The sequence below is a fragment of the Thrips palmi genome, unplaced genomic scaffold (genome assembly GCF_012932325.1).
Source record: "Thrips palmi isolate BJ-2018 unplaced genomic scaffold, TpBJ-2018v1 HiC_scaffold_8, whole genome shotgun sequence".
In the NCBI taxonomy this organism is placed as follows: domain Eukaryota; kingdom Metazoa; phylum Arthropoda; class Insecta; order Thysanoptera; family Thripidae; genus Thrips; species Thrips palmi.
The window spans coordinates 8,447,459-8,471,073 of NW_023144635.1; the positions used below are offsets into that span (position 1 = coordinate 8,447,459).

The 23,615-nt window shown below is 63.8% G+C and overlaps 1 protein-coding gene across 1 annotated transcript in view; it reads left to right on the forward strand.

Moving 5' to 3' along the window:
- LOC117653706 (heterogeneous nuclear ribonucleoprotein C-like) overlaps positions 1-23,615 on the forward strand; it is a 41,060-nt gene extending 17,445 nt beyond the window's left edge. Inside the window, exons 2-9 of the mRNA XM_034399551.1 lie at positions 4,638-4,827; positions 4,905-5,012; positions 9,186-9,264; positions 18,178-18,195; positions 21,015-21,319; positions 21,437-21,542; positions 22,067-22,111; positions 22,589-23,615. Of these exons, the coding sequence (XP_034255442.1) occupies positions 4,683-4,827; positions 4,905-5,012; positions 9,186-9,264; positions 18,178-18,195; positions 21,015-21,319; positions 21,437-21,542; positions 22,067-22,111; positions 22,589-22,616 (834 nt within the window). The 5' untranslated portion in view covers positions 4,638-4,682 and the 3' untranslated portion in view covers positions 22,617-23,615. The remainder of the gene's footprint in view (positions 1-4,637; positions 4,828-4,904; positions 5,013-9,185; positions 9,265-18,177; positions 18,196-21,014; positions 21,320-21,436; positions 21,543-22,066; positions 22,112-22,588) is intronic.

Here is a 23,615-nt window from a genome sequence, read left to right on the forward strand (position 1 = left end):
CACCACCAGCCCTGGACAGTGTCCGCTGCGTGAGTGTGTGGGGGGTGGGGGTTGAAAAGCGAGAGGGCGTGGGCTTTTGGAAAGCTCTTAATCTTCCTTTTTTATGAGGACAACAACGGTGCTGCTTCACCCCGGGCGCGGCCTGGGGCCTCGCGGCCCCACCAGGCGCGGCCAGGCCCGGCCAGCACAACAACACCATCAAACAGCTCGTCGCCCTTCCAGCAGCAGCGCCCCGCCCGTGTCGCCCCGCCCCGCCCCGCCCCGCCCCGCCCCGCCTGCACGACATGAAGACACCGCCGCCCCCGCAGCCTGCACGTCATTAGCCATGTGCGCGTTGGCGCGGCGCGGCGCCTCGGTTGGCAGCCCTGCGCGGCGGTCCCGGCGGTCCCGGCCACCACGATTAATCAAGCACTAAGCATCCCCGCGCTCGTCCTGCTCGCCGTCGCCGTGGTGTGCCCGCCGTGCATGTGCCCTGGGGAACGCTCTCGCCTCGCCGCGGTGTCCGAGAGTCCTAGGCTGCTCCCGGTTCCTGGTTCGCGGCGAGCCACTGCCCCGCCGACCGCAGCGCCCACCGCGGCCACGCCGAGAAACAACAGTCATCACTCATTGCGGCCCCGCCGCGATTCGAGCGCGTTGTTGTTGGTTTTGTTGCTGTTGTTGGGAGTCGGCGAGGGAGTGCCAGGCTCGCCGGCACCACTGACCCACTGTCCGCCGGGCTGGGGGAAGAGAGGGACCGGCCGGCGATTCCGAACAGTCCGCTGCTGTCTCCGTCACACTCTCACGGCGTTCCGCATGGGTGCGAGAGAGACAGAGCGATGGAGCACTGTGCGCGCGGGGCCCGTGGAAAACACGAGGGAAAGCAAGAAGAGAATCAGGCTGGGCCCGGCCGGCTCGCCGTCGACTCATATCTTGGCAGCGCCGTTTTTCTCAATGAACAAGGAGGAAATCGTGCGTGCGGCGTAGTGGGAGAGGGGGGGGGGAGGGGAGTCGGGCAACCAGCGCTCATTCAATTTGGGTCATTTCACCCTTACTTCTTACTAGGGCCCGGGGCCAGCAGCGCTCAGTTGTTTCCCATCCTGGAGTTGAAGGGGCGCCCGCCCCGCCCCGCCCCGCCCCGCCCGCCGGGGGCCTCGGGTCCGCGCGCACCGCGCACGTCAGGACGCCCAAGTTGCCGGCGACGCGGGGTGGGTGGGTGCCGAGCGGGGACACCGTACTCGGAAGCGGGTACGGCTGATGGCGTTCGGCCGACTCGTTCGTCGGGGAGGCGGTGCAGCTTCGCGTGGCGGGGCGGAGCGCCAGTCCCGATGGGGCGCGCGTCTCCGGGCCGCCGGAATGCTGGTTATGCGGGGCGGGGCGGGGCGGGGCGGGGCGGGGCGTTCCCCGCAATAGCCGGCCTGGCCCCACCACTTGACTTCCGGCCTCATATCATCCAGCTGGGTCGGCCCGAGACGCGCGGCGACGACGGCGGGGCTGCGGCCGACGGCGTGGTGGTGGTGGTGGTGGTGGTGGCCTCGCAGTGCCGTGGCCGAGGCATCCATCAGCAGTAACGGCTTTATAACGCGAGATAGACAGCCGGAGTCCGGCCTGGCGGCGCCGCAGCAGGCCGAGCAGGCTCCAGGCGGCGGCGTCGGGCCCGTCAGCGAAATGGAAAACAATTTAGGACTCTGGCGGCAGGACGGAGGGCGCCACCATTAACCCTTCGGGCCTCGCCGGGCCTCGCCCTTTGCCCTTTGGCTTGCGGATTAATCCCCGCGGCACTGTGAAGCTAGATCCCCTCGCTGGCGGCGGGGCGCGGCGGCACAAGGGGGGCAACACCGGGGGCTGCCGTCGTGGGGCGACCGCGCGGCACGTTTAGAATTAGCCATCTTATTGGCAGGCCACGTCGAAGCTCCGCCGGGCCGTGGCGAGCCGGGCCGCCACGGCCGCACCTCTTTGACGCCTTGGTCCGCGGCCAACTAGACGGCGACGCGTACGGCCGTCAGCGGCGCGGCGCGCCAGGTGGTCCTGACGTCGTCCTGACGTCGTCCTGACGGGCAGCGGAAGGCCGAGCTGTTTTGGCGCGTCGAGGAGGAAGCGCTCATCGCGGGGCGGGAAGCACACCGTGTTTTGGTTTCAAGCCGCCCGGACGCTGGGCCGCCGAACGGACACGGACACCTTGGTGGGGACGCGGCGAGCCCGGGGTGGGGCGCGGGGCGCGGCCGCCAAGTTGGTGGTTGCCGTCTGCGGTCGGACTGCAGCTGTCTCTCTCGCACTCATTACGCGGTTATCCACAGAGTGCGAGAGGGAGAGAGAGAGAATGACGGAGTCCTGTGCAGAGCTGGTGTCGCCGTAATTGCTTGCCGACGGACGAGGCATCTCGCTCAGCGCCCGCCTCCTCCCCCTCGCGCTCCCCGACCCGGGTGTCGTCCCCTGGCAAATTAGCGCGTCACAGATTCATGTACTCGCTGATTGTGCGCGGTGGACGGGCGCCGCAGACCGATTCCGAGAGTCCTTTTCCTCGCTCTGTCTGTGTCGCACTCCCCGAGGTCTCCGCCATCCGCGCGAGAGAGAGACGGAGCGACGGAAACGGAGTCTCGGAATCAATCTCCTGTGTGGTCCCAGCAATTTTTCATCCCCTTTGGCGCGGAACGAGAGCAGAGGTTCCCTCGGTCTCTCACTGCGAGGTCCCGGCCTTGCCGCCTTGCCCTGGGTCCCGGGCCGTGCGGGGCGGGGCGGGGCGGGGCGGGGCGGGGCGGGCCGACTCCTCGAGCGTCCCCGTCCTATCCTTTCCTTTCTCCCGGTCCAACTTTCGTCCTGCGCTTCCACTTGGAAACACAGCCCGCCTCGCTCGGCTCAGCGCTGCAGGCGGCGGGGCCAAAGTTCGGCGCCGCTTTAAAAGTCAGTGAATGATAACCGAAGAAAGTGTACACACAATCTAATGGCCGCGAAACGGAACGAAATGAATTGAATTGAATTGCATAATGGCAGGGACGTCTCGCTTTGCATTCTGCTGCGGGTTCGCGTCCGCGGGTTTCTTGTTTCTTCGCACTGGGGCGGCGGCGGGGCGGCCGAGCATCGCCAGCCGTTTAGTGGGAGCCGAGGCAACCGGCCTGTGCCTGGCGGCCTCCGCCACGGGGGGCTTGTCCTGCTCGCAGGCGGGGCGCTGCTGCTGCAGGTTTAATTTGCCGGGTCGACGGTTCGGTCCTGCGGCCCTTCGTCCTGCGGTCTCGTTTCCGCAATTGCACCCCTTTTCTTCCCTTCCAAACAAACGCAAGGCCGGGAAGCGAAACGCACGCCGTTTTTGAAAGAGGCAGCGCCCCTCTCTCCCCTTCCTTCCTTCGTTCTTTTCCTCCTTTCCATTCGTTTTGTTATTGTTTTCGCGGTGGATGACGGACGGGCGGCGTGTTCTACCGGCCTCACTCGGCCAAGGCCGAGCCACCGCCGCCTGCCGCCGCCGAGACGCACTCGATGGGCTTGTCGGCCCGACAGCCTATTTATCTATGCGCGCCGCGCGCCGTCAGACGAAAATAATGCCCGATACTACAAGCAGACCGGCTGCCAGGCCGACTCGACCAGCGGCGATCCTAGACCAGCACATCGTAGACCGAGTCGCAGACCCCCTCCCTCCTTTCGAAATGAAAACGAAGTGGGTGATTCGCTCGCACGACCTACATCGTTTGACATCAGACAAAAGAGATGATGGGTGGTATCTGTTGACGTCGCTCCCACCGGGAGTCGAACCACGGGCTCAACGGTGATCTGCGTCTTAACCAACTGAGCTACCGCGACAGTAATGCGCTTGACGCGCCCCGAGGCCTGGGCTTGTTGTGTCTCGCCGGCATTCCGAGGGCCATCAATGCCTGCCGGGATGGCCGGGATTTAGAGCGCCGCGAACTCGATACGGCGGTAAGTGTCGCCCCGCGGGGGAAACAAATATTAAAAAATATAAAATAAAAAGAACGGAAGAAGGGGCTTGCCATTACGTGACAGCGAGCGATGTGCGGCGATGTGTCGGCGTGGCATTTACATGATATTGTCCCGGCAAGTCGGGCAGTGAGGCGTCGCCGGGGATTTACGAGCAGATAAAGGAGCTGTCATTGAAAACGTCTGGGCGGGGTGGGGTGGGGGTGGGGCGCCGTGGCGATCTCGTGCAAACGATAATCCCTCCAATGTCCCTTTCATAATTTAGGCGGCAACATGACTCTCTCGCCGCGGCCGGCGTCCGTCTCCGCCGAAGACGCATCGCGCTCCTCGCCGTTTCTCAACCGCCATTCGGCCATTCGGCGCACGCTACCTGCCCGTCCCTGCAGCGCCGCCAGCGCCGCGGCCGCCAGCAACGAATAAAACATGATTTGCGGAGAGCAGCGACGGTTTGCCTCTTTCTGACTGAAGCAATTTTCGCCTCCCTCACTGCATGATCGAGTGACGACGACGTGGCGCCGGGCTCCGAGCACGGCCACCGCGGGCCGCCCCGTGAGTGCGAGAGAGACAGCGCGCGCGCCTCGCGGCAGACGGCGTGACGCGCCGTGACGCGGCCCGTGACACGCGGCGTGACGGAGCGTGACAGCGGGGCGTGGCAGGGCTCGACTGCGTGTTCTCCTCGCCGCCTCGACGAAGTGCGTGCTGCCCTACACAGTGTTGCCCCCTTCCTGTTCCAGCTGAACGAGTTCTGCGACCGTGGCGCGCCCGGGCCCGGGCTGGCTATGAAGATGAGCAAGGTGGGCAACCAGACCAACTCGCAGGACCCGCAGGCCGTCAACTCGCGGGTCTTCGTGGGCAACCTCAACACCTTCCAGTGCTCCAAGGCCGAGGTGGAGCGCATGTTCCAGCGCTACGGCCGCATCGCAGGTAAGCGCGCCTCACTGTGCTGAGTGAAAGTGTCGAGTGTGAAACTGTCGTGGAGTAACCGAGCCGTCTGCCCGCAGGCATCTCCATGCACAAGGGCTACGCCTTCGTGCAGTTCGCCAACCCACTGGACGCCCGCAGCGCGTGCCTGGGCGAGGACAACCGCGTGGTGCTGGGACAGACTCTGGGTGAGCATTGCCGGCGTGGGGCCGCCGTCGTCCTTTTCAGTCTCTCTCTTTCTCTCTCTCTCTAAACACTTTTGCTTCTCCCCGCTGCCTGCCCTGCAGTCGCCGAACGAACCGCCAACTTGAATTATTTTTGTTTTCGAGTCCGCGTTGCGTTTCGTCCCGACGTGCCTTATCGGGCGGCAAGGCACCCAACAGGCGTTAGAGAAAGAGGGGCGGCGTCCACGCGGGGCGGGCGACCTGCAGTGCGTGCAGCGCGTTGTTCCCGCTTCGCCAGGCATCGCCGGGCATCGCCCACCGGGATATAAATACGGACAGGTACATTCCGCGGCCCCGTCCCGCCCTCCTGCACCAGACGCGACGCGCTGCCGGGGGAACGGCGTCGCGATCGCAGGGCCGCCGCTTTTGTTTTCACGTTTCATTTTTATTTATTTTTCACAACCAAAATGCCTTTTTTTTTCAATTTGGTTGTTTTGTGTACTATCATTTATTTTTATTTTCAATCTTCAAGTTTTTTTAATGTTTGGCACCATGTCAAACACCCTCCTCACCGCCGCGCCCCCCCGTGAGATGCGCGCGTCGTAGCGAAGGACCGGTTCACACACACACACACACACACTTACACACGCGAGCACGCGGTTCCACGCCGGCGGTGTCACGCGTCAGGCTCGTAGACAGGTGTGCGGAACAGGTGACGATCTGGGCGGGCGTCGCTGCAAAGCGCTGCAAAGCCGTGAAGCGCTCCGCAAAGCGCTCCGCAAAGCGCGGAATGCCGCCAATTTGGAAGCGCGAGACGCGGCGCCACTACACTGTGCGCTGCGTGCGCTGCGTCCCGCCGCGCGGCGAGGCGCTATTACAGCTTTACAACTGGGGCTTCCCCGGCTTAAGCCGGCCGGCGCGCTGCTGCTTTGCCGAGCGTTGCCGCTCCTTTCGGCTCTCGGCTCCTTTTCAGTCGGCCGTCGCTGCACTGCAACCACTTGCGCGGCTTCCGTCGGCTGCAGCGCCGGAGGAGAGGACGGGAAAGCTCAAAGCAAACTGCCCGCCGTTCTCGTGTTGTTTTTTCTCGGTTTCATCGGCCGCGCGGAAAGTGGATGGCGCGCGAAATTTGGCGCGGCTTGCCGGGCAGACCGAGCAGGCAGGCAGACAGGCGAGTCACGCCACCGCCGTCCCGCCGGGCCTTCCCTCCACCGCCCCGCCCTGCCCCGCCGAGCTGGCAGCCACGCGCCACGCTCTATTCATTTTCTCGGATGAGGTGTGCACGCCACGCCAGGCCAGGCTTCGGGCTACGCCCTTTTTTGTCCGTCAGCCTGCAGGTTACGGCACATAAATATCCGGGATGGCACCGAGGGAGCAGGGGGAGGGGGGGGGGGGGCGAAAGGGCGGCCGGGTCCCCGAGCGCCGCGAGCCCTCGGCGTCCTCGGCGTGCAGCGCAGGCTGGTTAAGAGCAGCGCGCTGTCCCTGTCGCACCCACACGCGACGCCGTCCAGCCCGTGAGTGCGAGCGAGAGAGTCAGCGCGACGAACGCGCCGCTCGGAAGCGGCCTGCCAGGCAGCCTAGAGTGCTCATCGCTCAGGGGACGCGGACGAACATCGCGGCGGATGACGGGACGACTCCGCGCCGTGTTCGTCCGTTTGTAGCTCGCGTAGCTCGCGGCCAAACAGCTTAGCGCGGCGGGGGCCACGGCCGCACCAATGCGTGCCGCTCGCGCACGAGTCCGACGAGGCCGTGGACGTCGTGGAGCAGGACGTCCGCTGTCCGCGTGCAGGCCGCCTGGACCGCCCCCAGGACGGGCACGCTTTTAAAGGAAACGGATGGACGTGACGCACGTCGCGCGCGGCCAGGGGCGGCCAGGAGTGGCCAGGGGTGCCGCGGGCGGGGCGCGCGAGATCCTGGACAGGTGCGCGTCGCGTAGTCCGCGCGGTGCAGTCCGAGTCCTCGGGGACCCGGTCGCTTTGTTCGACCCTCGTTTGTTCGACTTGGCCAAAATTCAGCTGCCCGCGAATCGGGGGAAAATTTTGTCCGACACCGCCCTGATTCTCGCGGATGCAGGCAGTGTCTTTCACCTGGTCTAGCCGGTCTGGCCTGGACTGGACCTGGACTAGCACTCCCGCAGGACGTCCAAACGTCCGCGGTGCGGTGGGGCCGGGCGGGGCGGAGGGGGCGGAGGGGTCACAGAGCACGGCGCCGCCTCTCGCAAATCCGAAGACCGATACTTGGCGCCTAATGGTCCGTGTTAATTAGAATTGTTAGGCGCTGGGCCGCCCCGCCCCTCCCCGCCCTCGGCGTGTAGAACACGGACTGCGCGACTTCACACGCCGTTCCCACAGAGATGTTCCTCGGGGCGGAAAGAGCTCGCCGAGGCAGAGGGTGGCGGGGGCACTGCCACGGCACTGCCACGGCAAGGACGCGCACACTAGTAACTGGTAATTTGGGGTCGCCAAGTTGACGGCGGGGCCCCGCGGGGGGCGGGACCCAAAATTGTGGGCACAGCCGAACCGCGGCGCTCGCGCGGAAAGGGGTTGCCGCCGCGCCGTGCCCTGCCAGGTCGCCGTCAGCCTGCCGGCCGAACCGCAATCCGGCGCCGATCTTGCGCAAACACTTCAAGTGTCTGGCCGCGGCGGGGCCTTCCCAGGCTTGGCCCACTTCAAGGACCACACCGGCCGGCCTGACGTGCTGCCCCGCGCTGCCGGGTGGATATTGGGGTAAACAGTGCAGGCGCGCCGCGGCGTGGACTCCGGACTGCAGGCGGCGTCGCTCTGTCTCCCTCGCACCCCCACGATACCCTGGGTACTGCGAGAGAGACAGAGCGATGAGGTGGTGCTGGCGGTGTAACCGGGACGCCGGGACCGGCCTGTCATCGGCGGAGTACCTGGTTGAGGCGGTGGGAGGGGGCGGCTGGCGGTCGCGCTGGCGGCGACAGGGACATGGCGGCCGCCCTGCCCCGCTCTGCAGCGTGTCGCTGCCAGCGCGCCGCCCGCCCCGCCGCGCCCCGACTATTTACTGGCCAAGTTTTTTGAAAGCGATCCAGCTCGGCCTGCCTGGCCTGCCTGGCCGGTGCGGCGGGAAGCTCGCGGCCCGAAAGGCCCGAAATGAGGGAAACAAGAAAACAGCTCCAAGACCATAACGGCCTAACGGGCCGGGTAGTCGGCGTCGCCCCGGCGAGGCGAGGCACTGATCCTCTGCCGCCCGGCTGGCGCGGCAGGGCCAGTGACGCCGTGTTAGTTTAGTGTCTTGGAAGAGACCGGCTCGGCGCGGCGGCGGGGTGCTCAGCCAAACCGATGGGGAAAACTTTGGCAGAAGAACTCGAAGCCAGTCGCTGCTCTGGAAGGCCCGGCCCGGCCGCTGGAGGCACTGGAAGGACTGGGCATATTCCGGCGGTTGACAAATCCGGGAGGCGCGGGGAAGCGCCGGCAGCTGCTGCACGGCCTGCAGCTGTCTCTCTCGCACTCGTGGGGCGCCCCGGAAAGACAAAAGCGAAGGTACGGGAGGCGGAATCAGTCTGCTGGGAGGGCGACGGCGGTGGCGCTGCGTGGCGGCGGTCGTAAACACTCGTCAGCGAGAACGCGAACACCATTACGGGGCTCTCTGCCTAATTACGGCCGGGCCTTCTGCTGACGGGGACGCGGCGCGACGCGGCGGACACGCCCTGCACGCCCTGCACGCGGGCAGCGCGCCGAGGTTGCCGCGTCCAAGGCGGGCCCGCATTGATCCCCTCGCTGCTACACTGCTACACCACGCGTGACCGGAAACCGGAAGTGAGCAGTCACGATTCTGGGGCGGCGGAAGGCGGAACTCCGCCGGCCGGAACTTTGCCGGGCGGCCTTGCTAAGTGTCGGAATCTTTCCAATCAGGGCCGGAAATGACGGAGGCTCCCTCCACCGCTCCGCCGCCTCTCCAGAGTTCGCACGCCGCCTTCATGAAGCGGCCCGCGCCCACCGCGCCCCGCAACCTGCAGCACGTGCAGAAGGCCGTCGAGAGGGTGGCGCGACCGGCCTCCGAACAACCTCACTTCAGTTTTGGTTTTTGTCGTTCCCGCTGTCTTCTTTTTGCCCCTCATGGTTCATGTCCGGATACCCCAGATTTTTTTGGCGGTCCCGGTCGGTGCTCTCACCTCGCCTCCACGGTTTGGTTTTGACTGAGACGACGAGGCACTCATTGTGTTGTGTGTGTTTCCAGACGTGAACATGGTTGCTGACCCCAAGCCTCATCAGACTGGTAGGAAAAGGCAAAATGTCGCCAAAACTGGAAATGACTGGTGAGTTGCCGTTTTGATTTTTGGCCATATTTTTTTTGTTTTGAATATGCACATACTGCATATTGTCTTTTTTTCTTGCCTGATGTGTTAATTTTTTGCACTTTTTTTTTGAAACCAGTCAGTTCCCTTCTATGTTTTTAGTGTAGTCGCTTTTTTCCTTGTGTCCTGTTGATTTTTTTCTGTCATGTTTCCCTGGACCAGTCGCGGCAGCGCAGTCCGACATTTTGCCAGACATTTTTCTCTGGTTGTCGACGCGCGGCCGCGGCTGCGTTTCGTCCTTTTTAAAACCCTTTTTAATTCTTGAGTCGCCCGTGTCAATGCGGTGCGACTGCCGCGATGACAAGGTGTGACTTTCTTGGACGAATCGGTCGAAATTTGAACCGATTTCGTTCACATTCTTTGCGCGCTGCAGCGCTCTTTTTTTTTCTTCAAGTGAGCGGCGGCTTGTTGCAAACCTTTGTGTCTCTCTCCGTGTTTGCATCGCGGCCGCCGCGACCCGAGACGTTTCCTTGATTTGGCCGTGTTGGTAGTAGTTACCATAATTTAGTGGCACACAGCACCCAGTGTACGTAGTACTAACTCGTCCACGATTGCACCACAGTTTCTTAAGTACTTTCTCTTTGCACTAACGCACTCCTCTGCATTTTGTTTGCACCTTGCACCACTTATCTTGTCCACAGTCTTCTTTTTTTTTCACGATAACAATTATCCCAAAGTTCCGGCATTTGATTACTGAATTCGTTACACTGTGAGCGGTATCCTTTTTTTCCTGTCTCCATAAATCTGCGGACGGGGAGTTAAATCCGCTCCGTCCCGCGTCGCCGCGTCGCCGGGCCGCCGCTCGGGGACCTCTTTTCCTCTTTTCCTCGTTCGCGTGCATCATCAGCGGTGCGTTCGGCTCTTCGGGGAGCTGTTCATACCCATTGCCGGCGAAGCGCGCCGCTTGAAAAGTTGCCGGAGCGGTTATAATTCAGCATTTCACAGTAACTCCGGCGCGCGCCCCACCCCACCCCACCGGGGGGAGAGGGGGTGGGGGACGCGTGCGGCGGCGCTAAGCGGGTCTGAGCCGCGCCGCGCCGCGCCGGGGCCCACCCCACCCACATGGAGCGGGCGACCCTTAGCAGCAGGTCGCCATGGATACCCCTAGGGGCCGCAGCGCCGCATCGCAGTGCACCAGAAGATCGGGGTTGGATAAGGGCCTTGGCGGACGGCCTCGGCGACGACTGGCTCGCGTTGCACGCCGCCAAGGCCCTCGCCGTCTCGGCCGTCTTCGCGGACGTGCCGGGAGGGCTGCTGCATGCTGCGCGCGGCTCCACGGCCGAATTCAAGGAACACTGGAGAAAACACTGCCGCCACACCGCCGTCGCGGCAGGCACGGCGAGCGCCCGGGCAGTAGGCAATCCCCGCGTCCGCGCGCACGGGTGTGTTGACGTTGCCTACGCTCCAGGCGCGCAGCCCGGGGGGCGACTCCCAAATCAAAGCGCTTCTACTTGAGCAGAGGCTGGAAAATGAATCGTCCTATGCCACCACCGTGGCCGAACGGTGTAGCGAGGCGTTCGTCTCGGCAGGCCGTCCTCCAAAACGCCGCCAAGTAGCTAAGGCGGCAGTAAGTGGGGGCCCTGGTGGTGCTCACCGGGGCGCGGCCGTCGGGGCCGTCGGGGCCGGCACCCCTCGGGGGCCCCAGGCGACCCCTTTGCCGCCCCGCGGGGGGCGTGCTGCCCCGTGCTGCCCCGTCCTTTATCCACCCCGATCGCCCTGCGACCCCTCCGTCCGGCCCGGCCGGCCGACTCCGAGCGGGAGGTTCCGTCAGCCTGTCTCTGTCGCACCCACACGGGACGCCCCACGAGTGCACGAGACAGAGACAGACTCGGAGTCCGTCTGCTCTGGCGCCGGCCGGGCCGTGCCGCCGGTCACTTCGTCCTCCCAGAGCCAGGGCCCCGCCGGCGCTGCCCCGAGCCAGCCAGCTGCCCGATTCCGACTGGTGCTGTCTCTCTCGCACCCGGACGGGCCTACGGGACGCGCCACGAGTGCGAGCGAGACAGGGCGACGACGCCGGCCCCCCAGGAGCGCGGCGCTCTCATTCTGCCCTAAGTGGATTATGGGACATCAATTTCCAGCGTCAACAAGGCCAGAATTACCTTGGCGTAATTGGCCAGACTTTATTTACCCGGCTGGCCGAGGCTGGCACTACACTGGGATGGGATGGGATTAGAATCGAGTTTACTAGACGCGCTCCTCTCGCGCTGTCTCCGTCTCCGGGGGCACCCGTGGCGGCAGCGACAACAACGCGTTGTTTTGACATGTTGTTGTTGTTTGGAACGGGCGTGATATGCTTTCCGCGGATGAGGGCGTTGTCCTGCGGGAGGATCACTGCTGCGCTTTTGTTGGGTCCCGGCTTTGTTTTTGCTGTTGTTGTTTTTTGGGCGTGACGACGCGCCAGCGCCGCTCGCTGACACAGGCGGAGCGTGCCGAAACGCGTTCTGCTGAAAGGGGGGGGGGTCAGCGGGGGCCTCGTTGGGGCGAAAAGGCGCGCGGACTCGGTCGTGATCCGGTTTCGGGTCGGCGCGCGTGGAGGTCTCAAACTCTGCCTCTGGGATGGAACGCCGGGCGGGGCGGGGCGGCTCGGAGAACACGCCATTAGAATCCATTAGTCCCGTACGTACGTGTACCGCCTGATCCAACGGGGGCAGCCTCACTCACACATGCACACACACACACACGCGCGCGCGCGCGCGGTGGAGGTAAACACCGACACGGCGCCACAAAATGGAGGCGCCAAAATAAAAGGCTCTCTCTGTCTCTCTCTCCGGGTGCTGCTGGGTGGCGGGGTGACAACAATGCGAGCGTCGTGCGTCCCGCTCTCTCTCTCTCTCTCTCTCTCTCTCTCTCTCTCTCTCTCTCTCTCTCTCTCTCTCTCTCTCTCTCTCTCTCTCTCTCTCTCTCTCTCTCTCTCTCGGAAGGTTGTTGCTTCGCGCCGTGCTTTCGCATCCATAGGCCGGGGAGAAGCGGAAGATAAATGCACGCCCGGTTCCTTCCGCTGACAGGGTCCTTTTTCCTGTTTTGGCGGGAAAATTAGCCGAGTGCAACAACCAGCGTCCAGACTCAGACTCCTCTTCGGTCTGCGGGCCCGTGGCTTGTTTCCTTTTCCTTCACGCTCGCCCTTCCATGCCCCTCCCTCTGGTCATGGCAGTGTCCCTACCGTGCCATTAATGACCGCCGCTCAGGCCGGGGCGGCGGGGCCACTGCGGAGTCACGGCGGGCAAGCGACGGCAAGCGATGAAGCGGCAGTGCCGGAGGTCGGCCCACTCGATATTCCACCCCCACCCCCTCTTTTTCATTTCGGCGTCACACACACACACACACACACGGCCGTCGACGCCGCTTAATCTTAACGCTGGCCGGCGTCCGGGGGGCGCGTGCTTTGGGTACGGCGCGGCCGCGGCGCGGGACTCACTCAGAAAAATGACGTCAATAATTAATTTAGTGCTTAATGACATGGCGCGTCGCACGGCGGGGACGCGGGTTCGCGCCGCGGCCGTGGCCGCGCTGCCGGACGGGACCGGACCGGACGGGAATATATAGTGCTTCATGACAGCGGCTAACAAGACTCGACTCCGCGCGCCGCCGGCGGCGTGATTGATCGCAGGCCGGGGAGTACTCGCCGAAAAAACAACAACAACAAGGGGAAGGCGGAAGGGACGCGCGATTTGGCGCCTCGCGTTTGTGCGCTCGCTTTCGCGCGATGAAAACAAAAACAAGGAAAATGGACCTGATTTTTTTTGTTTTGCACATCCCCACGGTGGCGGTAACGGTGCTATCCGGGAAGTGGGACGCCCCCGGCCGGCCGGGCAGACTGATTCCGAACGGTGGCGCCGTCTCTCTCCCACTCGCGGGGCGTCGCGGAGGGGCGAGAGAGACAGCGACGAAGACTGCCGGGCCCCGGTCGGGCCAGACCGCGTGCACCTGACACTGAGAAATTTCAGCGCCGCCCTGCCACTCCGCGCCGTGGCGTGCCGTGCCGTGCCGCCGGCAGTCGGCCGTTCCGCTTCGGCACTGCGCTCCGCTTCATGTGTCACTTGTGGCTGCACGCTGGTGGCCCGGGTGGGCCGCCTCCCCTCGGCGCCCCCGAGTTGAGCCCCGCCACGCCTCACCACGCCCGGCCACGCCCCGCCACGCCCCGCCACGCCCCGCGCGAGCGACAGCCGCGGCTATTCCCACGTCTAAGTTACGCCATGGAGACCTGGAAAGAATAAATGGCGAGAAAGGCCCGAGTCGATCTCTACTCCTGCGAGGCCTGCTGCCTGGCGGGGCTGGCGGGGCTGGCGGGGCGCCGCTCCTCGCCGAGGTGGTGGAAGTCCCGGGGGAGCCGTTGGCGGCCGTCGGCGTCGCAGTCAATAACGTCGCCGCGTCTGGAAACGCGCCGCCAGCAGCGTTAAGTATGCCTCTCAATTTAAAATAAAATTGAAATTTTCGCGAAATATTGACTGAGTTGTGCTGGGATGTGAGTGGTGCTTCCCGCGAGCAACATAAAATTATGAAGCTAGTTTCCTCGGACGACGTTTAGAAAACGACAGATGCACCGGGTATCGAACTCTAGTCTTCCAGTCTCAGTGACTGACGCCTCTACGCTCTCGGCCAAGGTGGCCTGGATCGGTGTTTTCGCCCGCCGGACCGTCGGCGCTGCGCTGGCGGGTCGTCTTTGCATTGTCGGGCTCCGATCGGGTGGCTCGGGCTCCTCCGTCCGCGCGGCTGCCCGGCTGGGCTGCCCCGCGCTGCGCCGCGCTCCATGAAGTGCACTCCGATGGCTCCGCTCCTCTCCGGGGGCAGCTCGAGCAGCTTGGAGTGGATCAAGTTGGCAGCAACAGCGGCAGCTGGTTTGCACGCCGCACGGCCCGTTGATCAGAAAACTGTTGGTGTGGAATGGAACTCGGGGCCCCCCTCCACGCTCCGCCCCTGAGCCCTTGGCTGGCGGCTCGGCTGCCAGCTCCCCGCCGAATTCAATGGCATAATCCTGGCGGAGGCCCTCCTTGAACGGCTGGGGGAGCCGCCGATATCGAGGAGCCGCAGGCAGGCAGCGCCAGACAGGCAGCGCCAGACAGGCAGCGCCAGACGGGGCTGGAGGAGGCACGAGGTATTTAAGACAGTCGCCGCCCCACCCGGCCCCACCCACTCACTCCCCGCCCCGCGCCCCCACACGGCGCCACCCGCATGGCCGCATGGCGTCCGTGGAATGTCCCACCCCAGCCTCCGGTCTTGCCTCCGGTCGCCCCGACGACGGCCACGTCCTCATCTCGATTCTCAAGGCGACCGCCGCCCCCACCCCGCCGACCGCGCGGCGTCGATGTGGGAGACACTGGCCAGCGGGGCCGCCGGTCTGTCTCTCTCGCACCCGCGCCTCGGTGCGACAGAGAGAACTCGGAATGATTCTGCAGCGCCGGGCCGCCGCCTCGCTGGAGCCCCTCTCGCGCCGCTTGTTGTTGGCGGTGGCGGCCCCTCCCCCTCCACGGCCTCGCCGCGGCATTCTGGGCACACTTTTCCGTCATATTCCGGCCGTGTGGTCGCGCCTGCGCGCCAGCGCGCCTCGCCCTTATTGTCCCAAAGCAATGCGGCGCACCCCGCCGGCGCAGCGGTTCCGACCCGAGAGTGCGAGAGAGACAGACGGAAGCCCCCGCCCGAGAGTGTGAGAGAGACGGACAGAAGCCCCGTTCGGAATCAGACAATGGCGGCGCGCTGCAGAGTCCGTCGTAGATGATTGAATAATAGAGGGCGTCCCCGGGGCTCCCCGAGCGCGCAGGTGCGCAACAGGCGGCCGGCCACCGCCGCGACGGCCTTGCCTGCCTTGACGGATGTGTGCCCCTCAATTTGGCTGCGGCTGTCACTCGTGTTGTGCTCCAGGGCCTGCTTGTGCTCCGCGCTGGCGACGGCGCGCTGGCCTGCGGCCCGGGGGTGGTGGGGCAAGCGGCGTGGCGGTGGCTGCTGGTCGCAGTTCCGCGTGGCTTTGCGTACGCAACAAGTGCCGTGCCGCTGCGTGGAGCGCCCCGGATTTGCATGGCCACGCCGCCACGCCTCGGGCAGCGGGGGAAAAGGAAACCGCCGAAGCTGTTTACAAGTTGCAGTTTTTAAGCGTCGGGTTTATTTGCCCCTGCCGTGGATTCCACACGCCGGTTACGGGTTAGTCCTGCCGGCGGTGATGGGGAAAAATGGCCTTCCGCTGGCTTGCTTGTCGCGGTGCTGCTGCCTGGTTCCGCACTGCGCCGTCGGCGCTCTGTCTCTCTCGCACTCGTGGGGCGTTCCGTTGGGGTGCGAGAGGGACCCCGCCCTTCGGAATCGCGCTGCCGCGGTGGAGACCGCGACCGTGTACTCCAATCGAGGCGACGCGTTTCGTCGCTCTGTCTCCCTAGTCTCGCACCTACACGGAGCGACCCGTGGGTGCGAGCGAGACAGAGCGGTTGCTCGGAATCAGCCCGCTGCCCGACTCGGCGGACTCGGCCCCGCTCGGCCCGGCCCCTCAGGAATAACTCTCGGGAGCGACGAGCTGCGAGGAGTCAGGTCTCCCCTTTATCTTCGCCCAACTCCACCCCCCCCCCCCCCCTTCTCCATCCCTTCCCCGCCCCTGCCGGTCCTGCCGGTCCGAATGTCAAGCATCGTGCCCATCCATCGCGTCAGGCAGAACGGCAGCACCGCGGCAGCACCGCGCCGTGCACATTAATTTCATTGAAAGCCGCGCCTCGCCGCACCCAGAGAGCCACTGGCTCTGGCTCTGGCGGCGCCTCGTCGCCGTGTCGTCCCGTCCCGTCCGCCTGACGTATTCGCGACGCCCCGGACGCCGCGCCTTGGCGCCTCCGGGATCCATTGAGCCGCGTCGTATTGATTCCCTCCTTTCTGCATCCTTCTGCGGTGGCGCTGAGCCCGCCACGCCACGCCCCGCCACGCCCCGCCACGCCACGGGGATTTCGCGGCCACCACTGAATAAGAGAAAGGCGGTAGGAAAGTGGGGAGGACGAGGGCCAGGTGGGAAATGAAAAAGGAGGAGGAGAAGGAGAGAGGGAAGGAGGCATTCCTCTGGGAGACGACGCGCGGCTCGCTGTGCGTGGCCAGGCGTAGCTGTGCGCAAGGCCGCGAGGGCGTGCGTACGTGCTGGCGAGGGGCAGGGCGGGCAGGGCGAGCAGTACGCGGTACGGCGCTGCACTCCGTCAGTGCTGTTCGTTCATCCGGCCTGATGCAGCCACCGCCTCGCGCTGCCTCCACCCTCGGGGCCTTGGGGGCAGTGGTGCGCCCTGTGCGAGTGTATTCTCCTGCTCAGCCCCACGGCCTCACGTCTTACTGCCACCGCCTCCACCATCCGCTGCCTTTGTGGGACTCTTCCTCGCACACCGGAACGGCAACGTGCGCCCGCGTGCGCCACACTCACTCACACACACACACACACACACACACACTTACGTCCGCACACAAACGTGGAAGTAGCGCGCCCCGGGCTGATGCCAGTTTTACGACCAGAGGCACTCGGATTTCAGATTTGCCGCGCGCCTTCACACGCGCCCCGCCCCGCCCCCACACTGTTCCATGAAATTATTCCACCTCCTTTCATGAGAGGCCCTGCTGCTGGCCCTGCTGCTGGTCCTACCGGTGTGGCGCCAGGCCGGCCGCCGCGCAGGCCTGCGACGCGCTGCGACGGGCTGCGACGCCACGCGGTGCCGGCGTTTTATCAGGCCGTTTTATGCAAGGCTTTTTACGGACGCCATATCCCGGCGTCGTCGCCGCGCCCCTCCTCGTCCGGGCGATGCGTGCGACACTCGTACTTAGCGACGGCCTCCTCGGCGTGCAGCAGCACCCCTGGCTTTACGCCCACGACGCCGTGATTGCCGCCATGACGGCCGTGACGGCCGCCCGGGCGACGCCGGGGCCACGGCGGCGGCGCATCACCTTTAGGGCCTTCAGGGCCGCGCCGGTCGCCACTCCGGCCGATTTGAAAGGTCGCCGCCGAGCCGCGCGCCTGGAAAGTAGGCAGCGTGCGCACGGCCGTGCGCTGGAGAAATCCGAAAAACCGAATCCTATTATCGGTGGCTGGGAAAATCGATTCCCATTGACCGTTGCGCCGTCGTCGGCCAGTGGCCCGGCGCGGAGGGCCGGGCAGACCGCGCCCTTTTGGCGCCCTTTGGTGTGGCCGGGCCGCGGGGCGGGCGGGGCGGGGCGGGGCGGGGCGCCCTTGAGGGCGGGGCCCAAGAGGCGCGGAGGCGCTGCAGTCGGCGGCGAACTTCACACCCGCGGGAATGCAGGGCCGCCGCGCCGCCGCGATGCTCCTCCGGAATGCGGGGGCTCCGCCCCGTCCTCGGCGTCCTCGGCGTCCCCATCCTCCTCGGCGTCCTCATCCGCCGCTGTCCAGGAATGCCGTGCGGTTGATGAGTCATTCCCCCCGCCGACGTGGCGCCGCGCTGCGCGGCAGGGGCGGGCAGGGGCGGGGGAGGGTCGCAAATGAGAAAACAAATGAAGGAGCGACGGGGCCTCGGCGCGGGGGCGTGTCGGGGCGTGGCGTGGCTGGGGCCGCCTCGGCCGCGGAATCAGGGCGCCGTCAACGCGATGCTCTCATAAATGGGATGGTTATTAACAACTCCGTCTCGCCTCGTTGTGTGCGTCGCGCTTGTAGGTTGGCGTGGTGGTAATGGTGCAGCCAGTGCGACGGCCACGCAGGCCTTGGAGGTCCGGAGGTTCAAACTGCCGCCCAGGCCCAGCGCCGCATATGTCGTCCCGACCTTGCATGAGAAAACTTTTTCCTTTGCCTTCTTTCTCGTCTTGCGAAAAATTCTTCCCCCTCTGCTTTCATTCTAGTTATTGGTTGTCACTAAACTGTGTTTCCTTGCAGCCGACGCGTTTCTCAATCCTCGACTAACTGAGTGTTTTCTTCTTTTCCAGGGAATACTACTACGATAGGTGAGTGTGCTTCCTTCCTTCCTCCCTCATGTCGTCCCTTACGGTGTCCCATCCCTTTGTCCCTCTGCAGCGCTCTGCACCCCCGTTTTGTTTTTACGAGAAAGATCGTCCTCCGGAAATGGGCAAAGTGCGTCTCCGTGCGCACCGCGCCGCGCACGCCGGCTTCGGCTCGCGCTAACATAGTGCCTCCGGATGGCACGGCCGGGCCACGGCCGCCCACTGCGCCCGCCGCCACCGCCCGCCGCGGAAATTAAATCACTTTTTCCCCTCTTCCTCTTCGAGTCCCTATTTCCGGTGGCGTTGTCTCTACGGCGCCGCGATCCGAGAATCCGAGAAGCCGACACCGCCGCGGGCAAGAGCACGACGAGCATGAGCGCGGCTGGAGACAATATTGAAACCGCGCGCGCCCTGCCGCCCTGCTGCAGGCTGATTCCGCACCGAGCTTTCTTTCGTCGCTCTGTCTGTGCCGCACGTCCGTCGGGGTGCGAGCGAGAGAGAGAGAGAGGTTACATGGAAGGACTCTCTGTCAGCCAGGCAGTCTCGCTCCTCTGCCAGTGTCCCGGCCGCGTCGCACACTTGACTTGGCGGCTCGAGCGCGGAAGCGCGGCGGGCAATCCGAGCAGCGAATCCGGATCCGAACCCGGAGGCGCGGGCTGCGCTACATGACCGGGCGGCGCTCAAATTCGCGCTCCTGTGTGTGTGTGCGCGCGCGTCTTAATCTGATTACGTGGCGCGATTCGTCGCTCGCTCGTCTCGCGGCACTTGGGCGTTCCGTACACCTGCGTGGCGCCGCGCTGCTGCGGCACCCCGCCCCGCCCCGCCCCGCCCCGGCCCGGCCGGGCCGCACTGCGTGTGGAAACTCATTACGCAACTTGTTGTGGCGCGCGGCGCTCTGGAGGCTCCAGCGGCTCCAGCGGGCGGCCTGCCTCGCCACTTAGGCCGGATCGCAGCTCATCCAATCATGGCGGAGCAGGGCGAGGCGGACGGGGAGGACGCTTCTTCTCCGCGGACCCGCTCGGCTCGGCTCGGCTCGGCGTGCTTCGTTCCGCGGCTCGGCCGCCAGGGGGCGCCACCGCCGCTCAATCCGCGTCGTCGGCGACGTCTTCGATGCGTGCGGTATCTGGCGGAAAACAGCCCCCTCCCCGCGGGACGTCCTTGACGCGTAATCAGCTCTCGGCAATTCCTTCCGGCCCGTCGCCTGGAAATTAATAAGCTCCCAACTTTGCCGTCTCCGTCTCCGTCTCGGCGATGCCGCGATGGCGATGCCTGGTGATGCTGACGCCGCGTCTCGCTGCCCCCCCCCCCCCAAAGGGAGCTAGGTGACGTACAGCGCAGGGATGTGCGACTGGCCGGGGCGCGCCTACAAGGCCAGGCACGGCATGGCGGGGCACGGCCCGATGGGAATCACGGAAGCCAGAAGGCGGGGCACTCCCCTATGCTATACAGCTCTCGTAAACAATAAAATTACTTCATCCCGCGCCCAAGACCCGGGGGAAGGGGCGGGCGGGGGGAGGATCACGACGGAACGACCCCCCTGCTCCCTCCCCTCTCGGGTGCCGCCCCTAGCGTGTGTGCACTGCACCGTGGCGGCCGCGCCACGCCGCGCCACCGCCCGGCGCATACGGCAGCGTGCTCTGCGTGTGTTGTGCACACAGTGTCAAACTTTGGCTAAAATTCCCCTGGAGATATGACACGCAAAACGACACTTGGTTAAGAGATAGGGGGCGGCGGAGCGAGGGGGTGGTGGGGCAGTGGGGCATTCCATTAGGCTGACAATGAGGAGGGGGCGACCCTGGCCGTGTGTGTGTGTGTGTGTGTGTGTCTGTGTGTTTACACGTTTGCGTGCGCGGTGTCTCGAAAATACGCGCCCTGTACGTACTCACACACACCACACACGCACACACACGCATCAACACGCCCGTGCGGCCGACGGGCACGTAAAGGGGGGCGACCGGCTGGCGTGTGTGCGTGCGTCCCTCCTAGGGAAGGGGCGCCGTCTTTGCACCGCGATGCCTCGGCCTTGCAAATAGCCGTGCTGCAGGGGGTGCGGACGCGTACGTGACAGGCGACAATTAACTGCGATGGGAGTAAAAGGGCGAAACGCAAGATTGTCTCTCCTTTCCCCGTCTGGCTCGGCCTGCCTGCCTGCCTGCTTGCCGGGGGTGCGACGGCGACGTGCATCAGACATGACAACGTACAAGGTGCACACAGGCCTGCTCGCTGCGCTGCCTGCCTTCGGCTGCCTTGCAGTCCCATCGTGATTTGTCAACATCAGTGGCACCGGGTCCTCCGTGTCTGCCCGCCTGTCTGTCTGTCTGCCCGCCCGTCCGTTCGCCCTTCTATTTTCTGGGATGACAGGGCCGCCTTTCACCTCCGGCGAGGCGGGCGAGGCGGGCGAAGGGGAGACGGATGACATTTGCGCGGCGAAATGCAGAAAACGCCGCGAGTAAAGTGTCGGCGTGGCGTGGCGTGGCGGCAGGGCGGGAATTTTTGTCTCGCTGATATGTGAGTGGCGTGACACGCTTTTTCTTCCCTTCTCTTTTCTTCCCTCCCGTCGTGCGAATCTGAACACGGAGCCGCGTGCAACACGGTGCCGGCCACATTTTACGTTTTCGGCGGGGAGGAAAAAGTCGACGCGCGCCTCAATTTTATTAGATTCCCATTGACGACCTTGTTGATGACCCGCGTGCCGGGAGTGCCGTTGTGGGCTGGGATGGAGGCGGTATTTTATTCCCCGTGTCCCCGCCAGGCCTCCCCCTCCCCTCCCCCAGAGTCGTGGCTCCCGACGGATGCCTGATGGAGTGCGTGGTTGCTTGCAGCTACTACTCCACCGCGCCCTTCGCCGCCGTGGCGCAGAGGCTGGCGCCGCCCCTCAAGAGGCCCAGGCTGATCGCGGCGCCCAGCAGATCGGCCAGCAAGAAGCAGGCGCAGCAGCAACAGCAGCAGCAACAACAACAACAGCAGCAGCAACAAACGGCGCAGCAGCAGCAGCAACAACAACAACAGGTGCAGCAGCAGGTCCAGCAAGCGCAGCAACAACAACATTCGCCGCAGCAACAGCCACCGACGACGACGACGCCGACCACCGTGAGCGCGGCTGACCTCTCGCAGCTCAAGACGTACAGTAAGTGGCCACAGTGGGCAATGCACGCAGAAAAGAGCTCGGGTTCTCTAAAAGACCGAAACGGCGTTTCTGCCGCCGAACGTTGACTTTGACTAACCTTCCCCCGTGTCTCGGCAGGCAACCCCGACGTGCTCATCTGCGGCAACTGCAGGGAGCTGTTCACCGACCTGGGCGAGTTGATCGAGCACCGGAAGTCGCACTGCAAGCTGAGGTTCGCGTGCAAGTGCAGGCCCATCGCGGCGCCCCAGAACGGTGAGCGGAGCGGAGCAGAGGAGAGCGGTCCGACAACTTGGCGCCAACTTAGTCCACTTTCAACTTGGAGCGGCCGGATTTGTTTTCCGCTGTAGAGGGAACACGAACGCTCTGCCCAGCCTTCGAACTGGGGGCTTGGCAGGGCAGTCGTTGTTAGGTTTCTCCTACTTTCGTTAAAAAAAGGAGAAGCTAAAGATTTCACGTGTGTTTGAGGTGGTGAACCAGCAGCCCGATCGTGTGCGCGTCTATGCTGTGTGTGTAATGCTCCTCTGCTGCCCCCATGCAGGCTGTGACGGCGGCTCGGCGGTGTCGCTACTGTGCGTGTCGTGCAAGGCGTCCTTCTCCTCGGCCTGGGACCTGATGGTGCACGTCCAGGCCGCGCACATGCTCAACATCTACGAGCTGGGCTCGCCCGACCTGCCCTCCGGCGCCGTCATGGGCGGCATGGCGTCGGCCAGCGTGCCTGGCGCCGCCTCGCCCGAGATGGGCGTGCAGGTGCAAGTGCAGGGCCACCACCACGTCGCCTTCTCGCACGCGCAGGTGAGGCTTTGCGCTTGATCCTTTTTCCAAGTAGTGTCTGCCGTTTGGCGTGACGGACACCCCGCGGCAGGAGGCGCCACCGCCCCCTTTTTCCTCTACTTTGCTTCACCTGTCGTCCCGACGCCGACGTCCCGACGGCCTGGCCCGGGCAGGCCGAGGCAGCCCGGGGCCCCGCCCTTAGGTTCCGGCTCGCGTGGCGGCCTCCCCCTCCGCCAACCCCCTGGCCCGCCCTGGCCCCGCCGCCGCGGGAATTGTTATTATCATCATGGAAGGCGGCGGAAGGACCGCCGTAATAGCTTCTCGTACCTCTTTGCCCTGACGTATTGCGGGACGGCGTCCATGGCGTTCGGCCCGGCTCGGCCGCGCCGCCCTCGTCATCGCCGTGATCCCTCCTGACGTGACAGACGGACGGCCCGCCAAGTTTCTAGCCGTGGCAGCTGACTGATGCCTCGACTGGCTGTGTCCCTGTGTCTGCAGGCGCTGGCTTCCTGTTCCGCCGTGCTGAGCGACGAGCACTCCGACGTGAGCGCGGCCGCCGTGCTGACCAACGGCTGGCACAAGGAGAACGGCACCCCCGCCATGGTGTGAGGGCCGCCGAGGACGCCGCCGAGGACGCCGTCGAGGACGCCGGAGGCTACCTTCGAGACTTCCCTCTACACCACCTCCACCGCGACACTCACTCTCGGGGCGCTGCTGACATACCATTGGCTACGTATTTATCATAACTTAGGGTACATATCAAGTAAGAACACGTCAAGTGTGACCACAAACGCCATATCATTCATTTAATTATGTTCCATACTTAGTGGAAGCATTGAGGATTATATTAATAATTAAAGTTTGTCTATATATATTTTTGTCAGAAATGTTATAGGTTTATTGCGTTGTAAATTCTTTGTTCTTCTTGGAAGAAAATGAAGACTTGTCGCCCTTGTTTTTAGTAAGGTATTCTTGTGTCATAAGGTGGCACACCTTAATCTTTTCTTTTGTTGATATGTAAAGTTCTCCGTTGTCTCAATATTATATATTTACTTGTTACTTCCATATTGTTTGCGTTATTGTTGGTAATTTTTCAAATTTTTGGGAATTTGCTGTGTTAGATTGTCCGGGCTGTAAGCCAGGCTTTGCGTTACGGACTTTACTCATTGTGCCTATATAGAATCGCATCTTGTATTGATCTAGAAAAATCAACTTTAGAGCCCATCGAATAGATGCTCACAACATTCATCCTTGTTTTCGGAGCGAACTGCTGAAGCGCAAACTTTGAGAATAGTTCCTTTGTCTAGTCATCAAACCACTTTTAACGAAGTAAAACGTGTGATATGTAGATTAAGCTGCACAATTTTCGTTACTAAAGTTCTACCAGGATAAAATTTTTAAATTATTTATAGCTTTATGATGTTGATATAGTTAAAATGTATTGTTTATGTTGCTTTCTTTTCTTTTTGCGTGAACACCTTTCATTTGTAAATGGAATCATGAAATACATAGAAAGTTTGTTAAA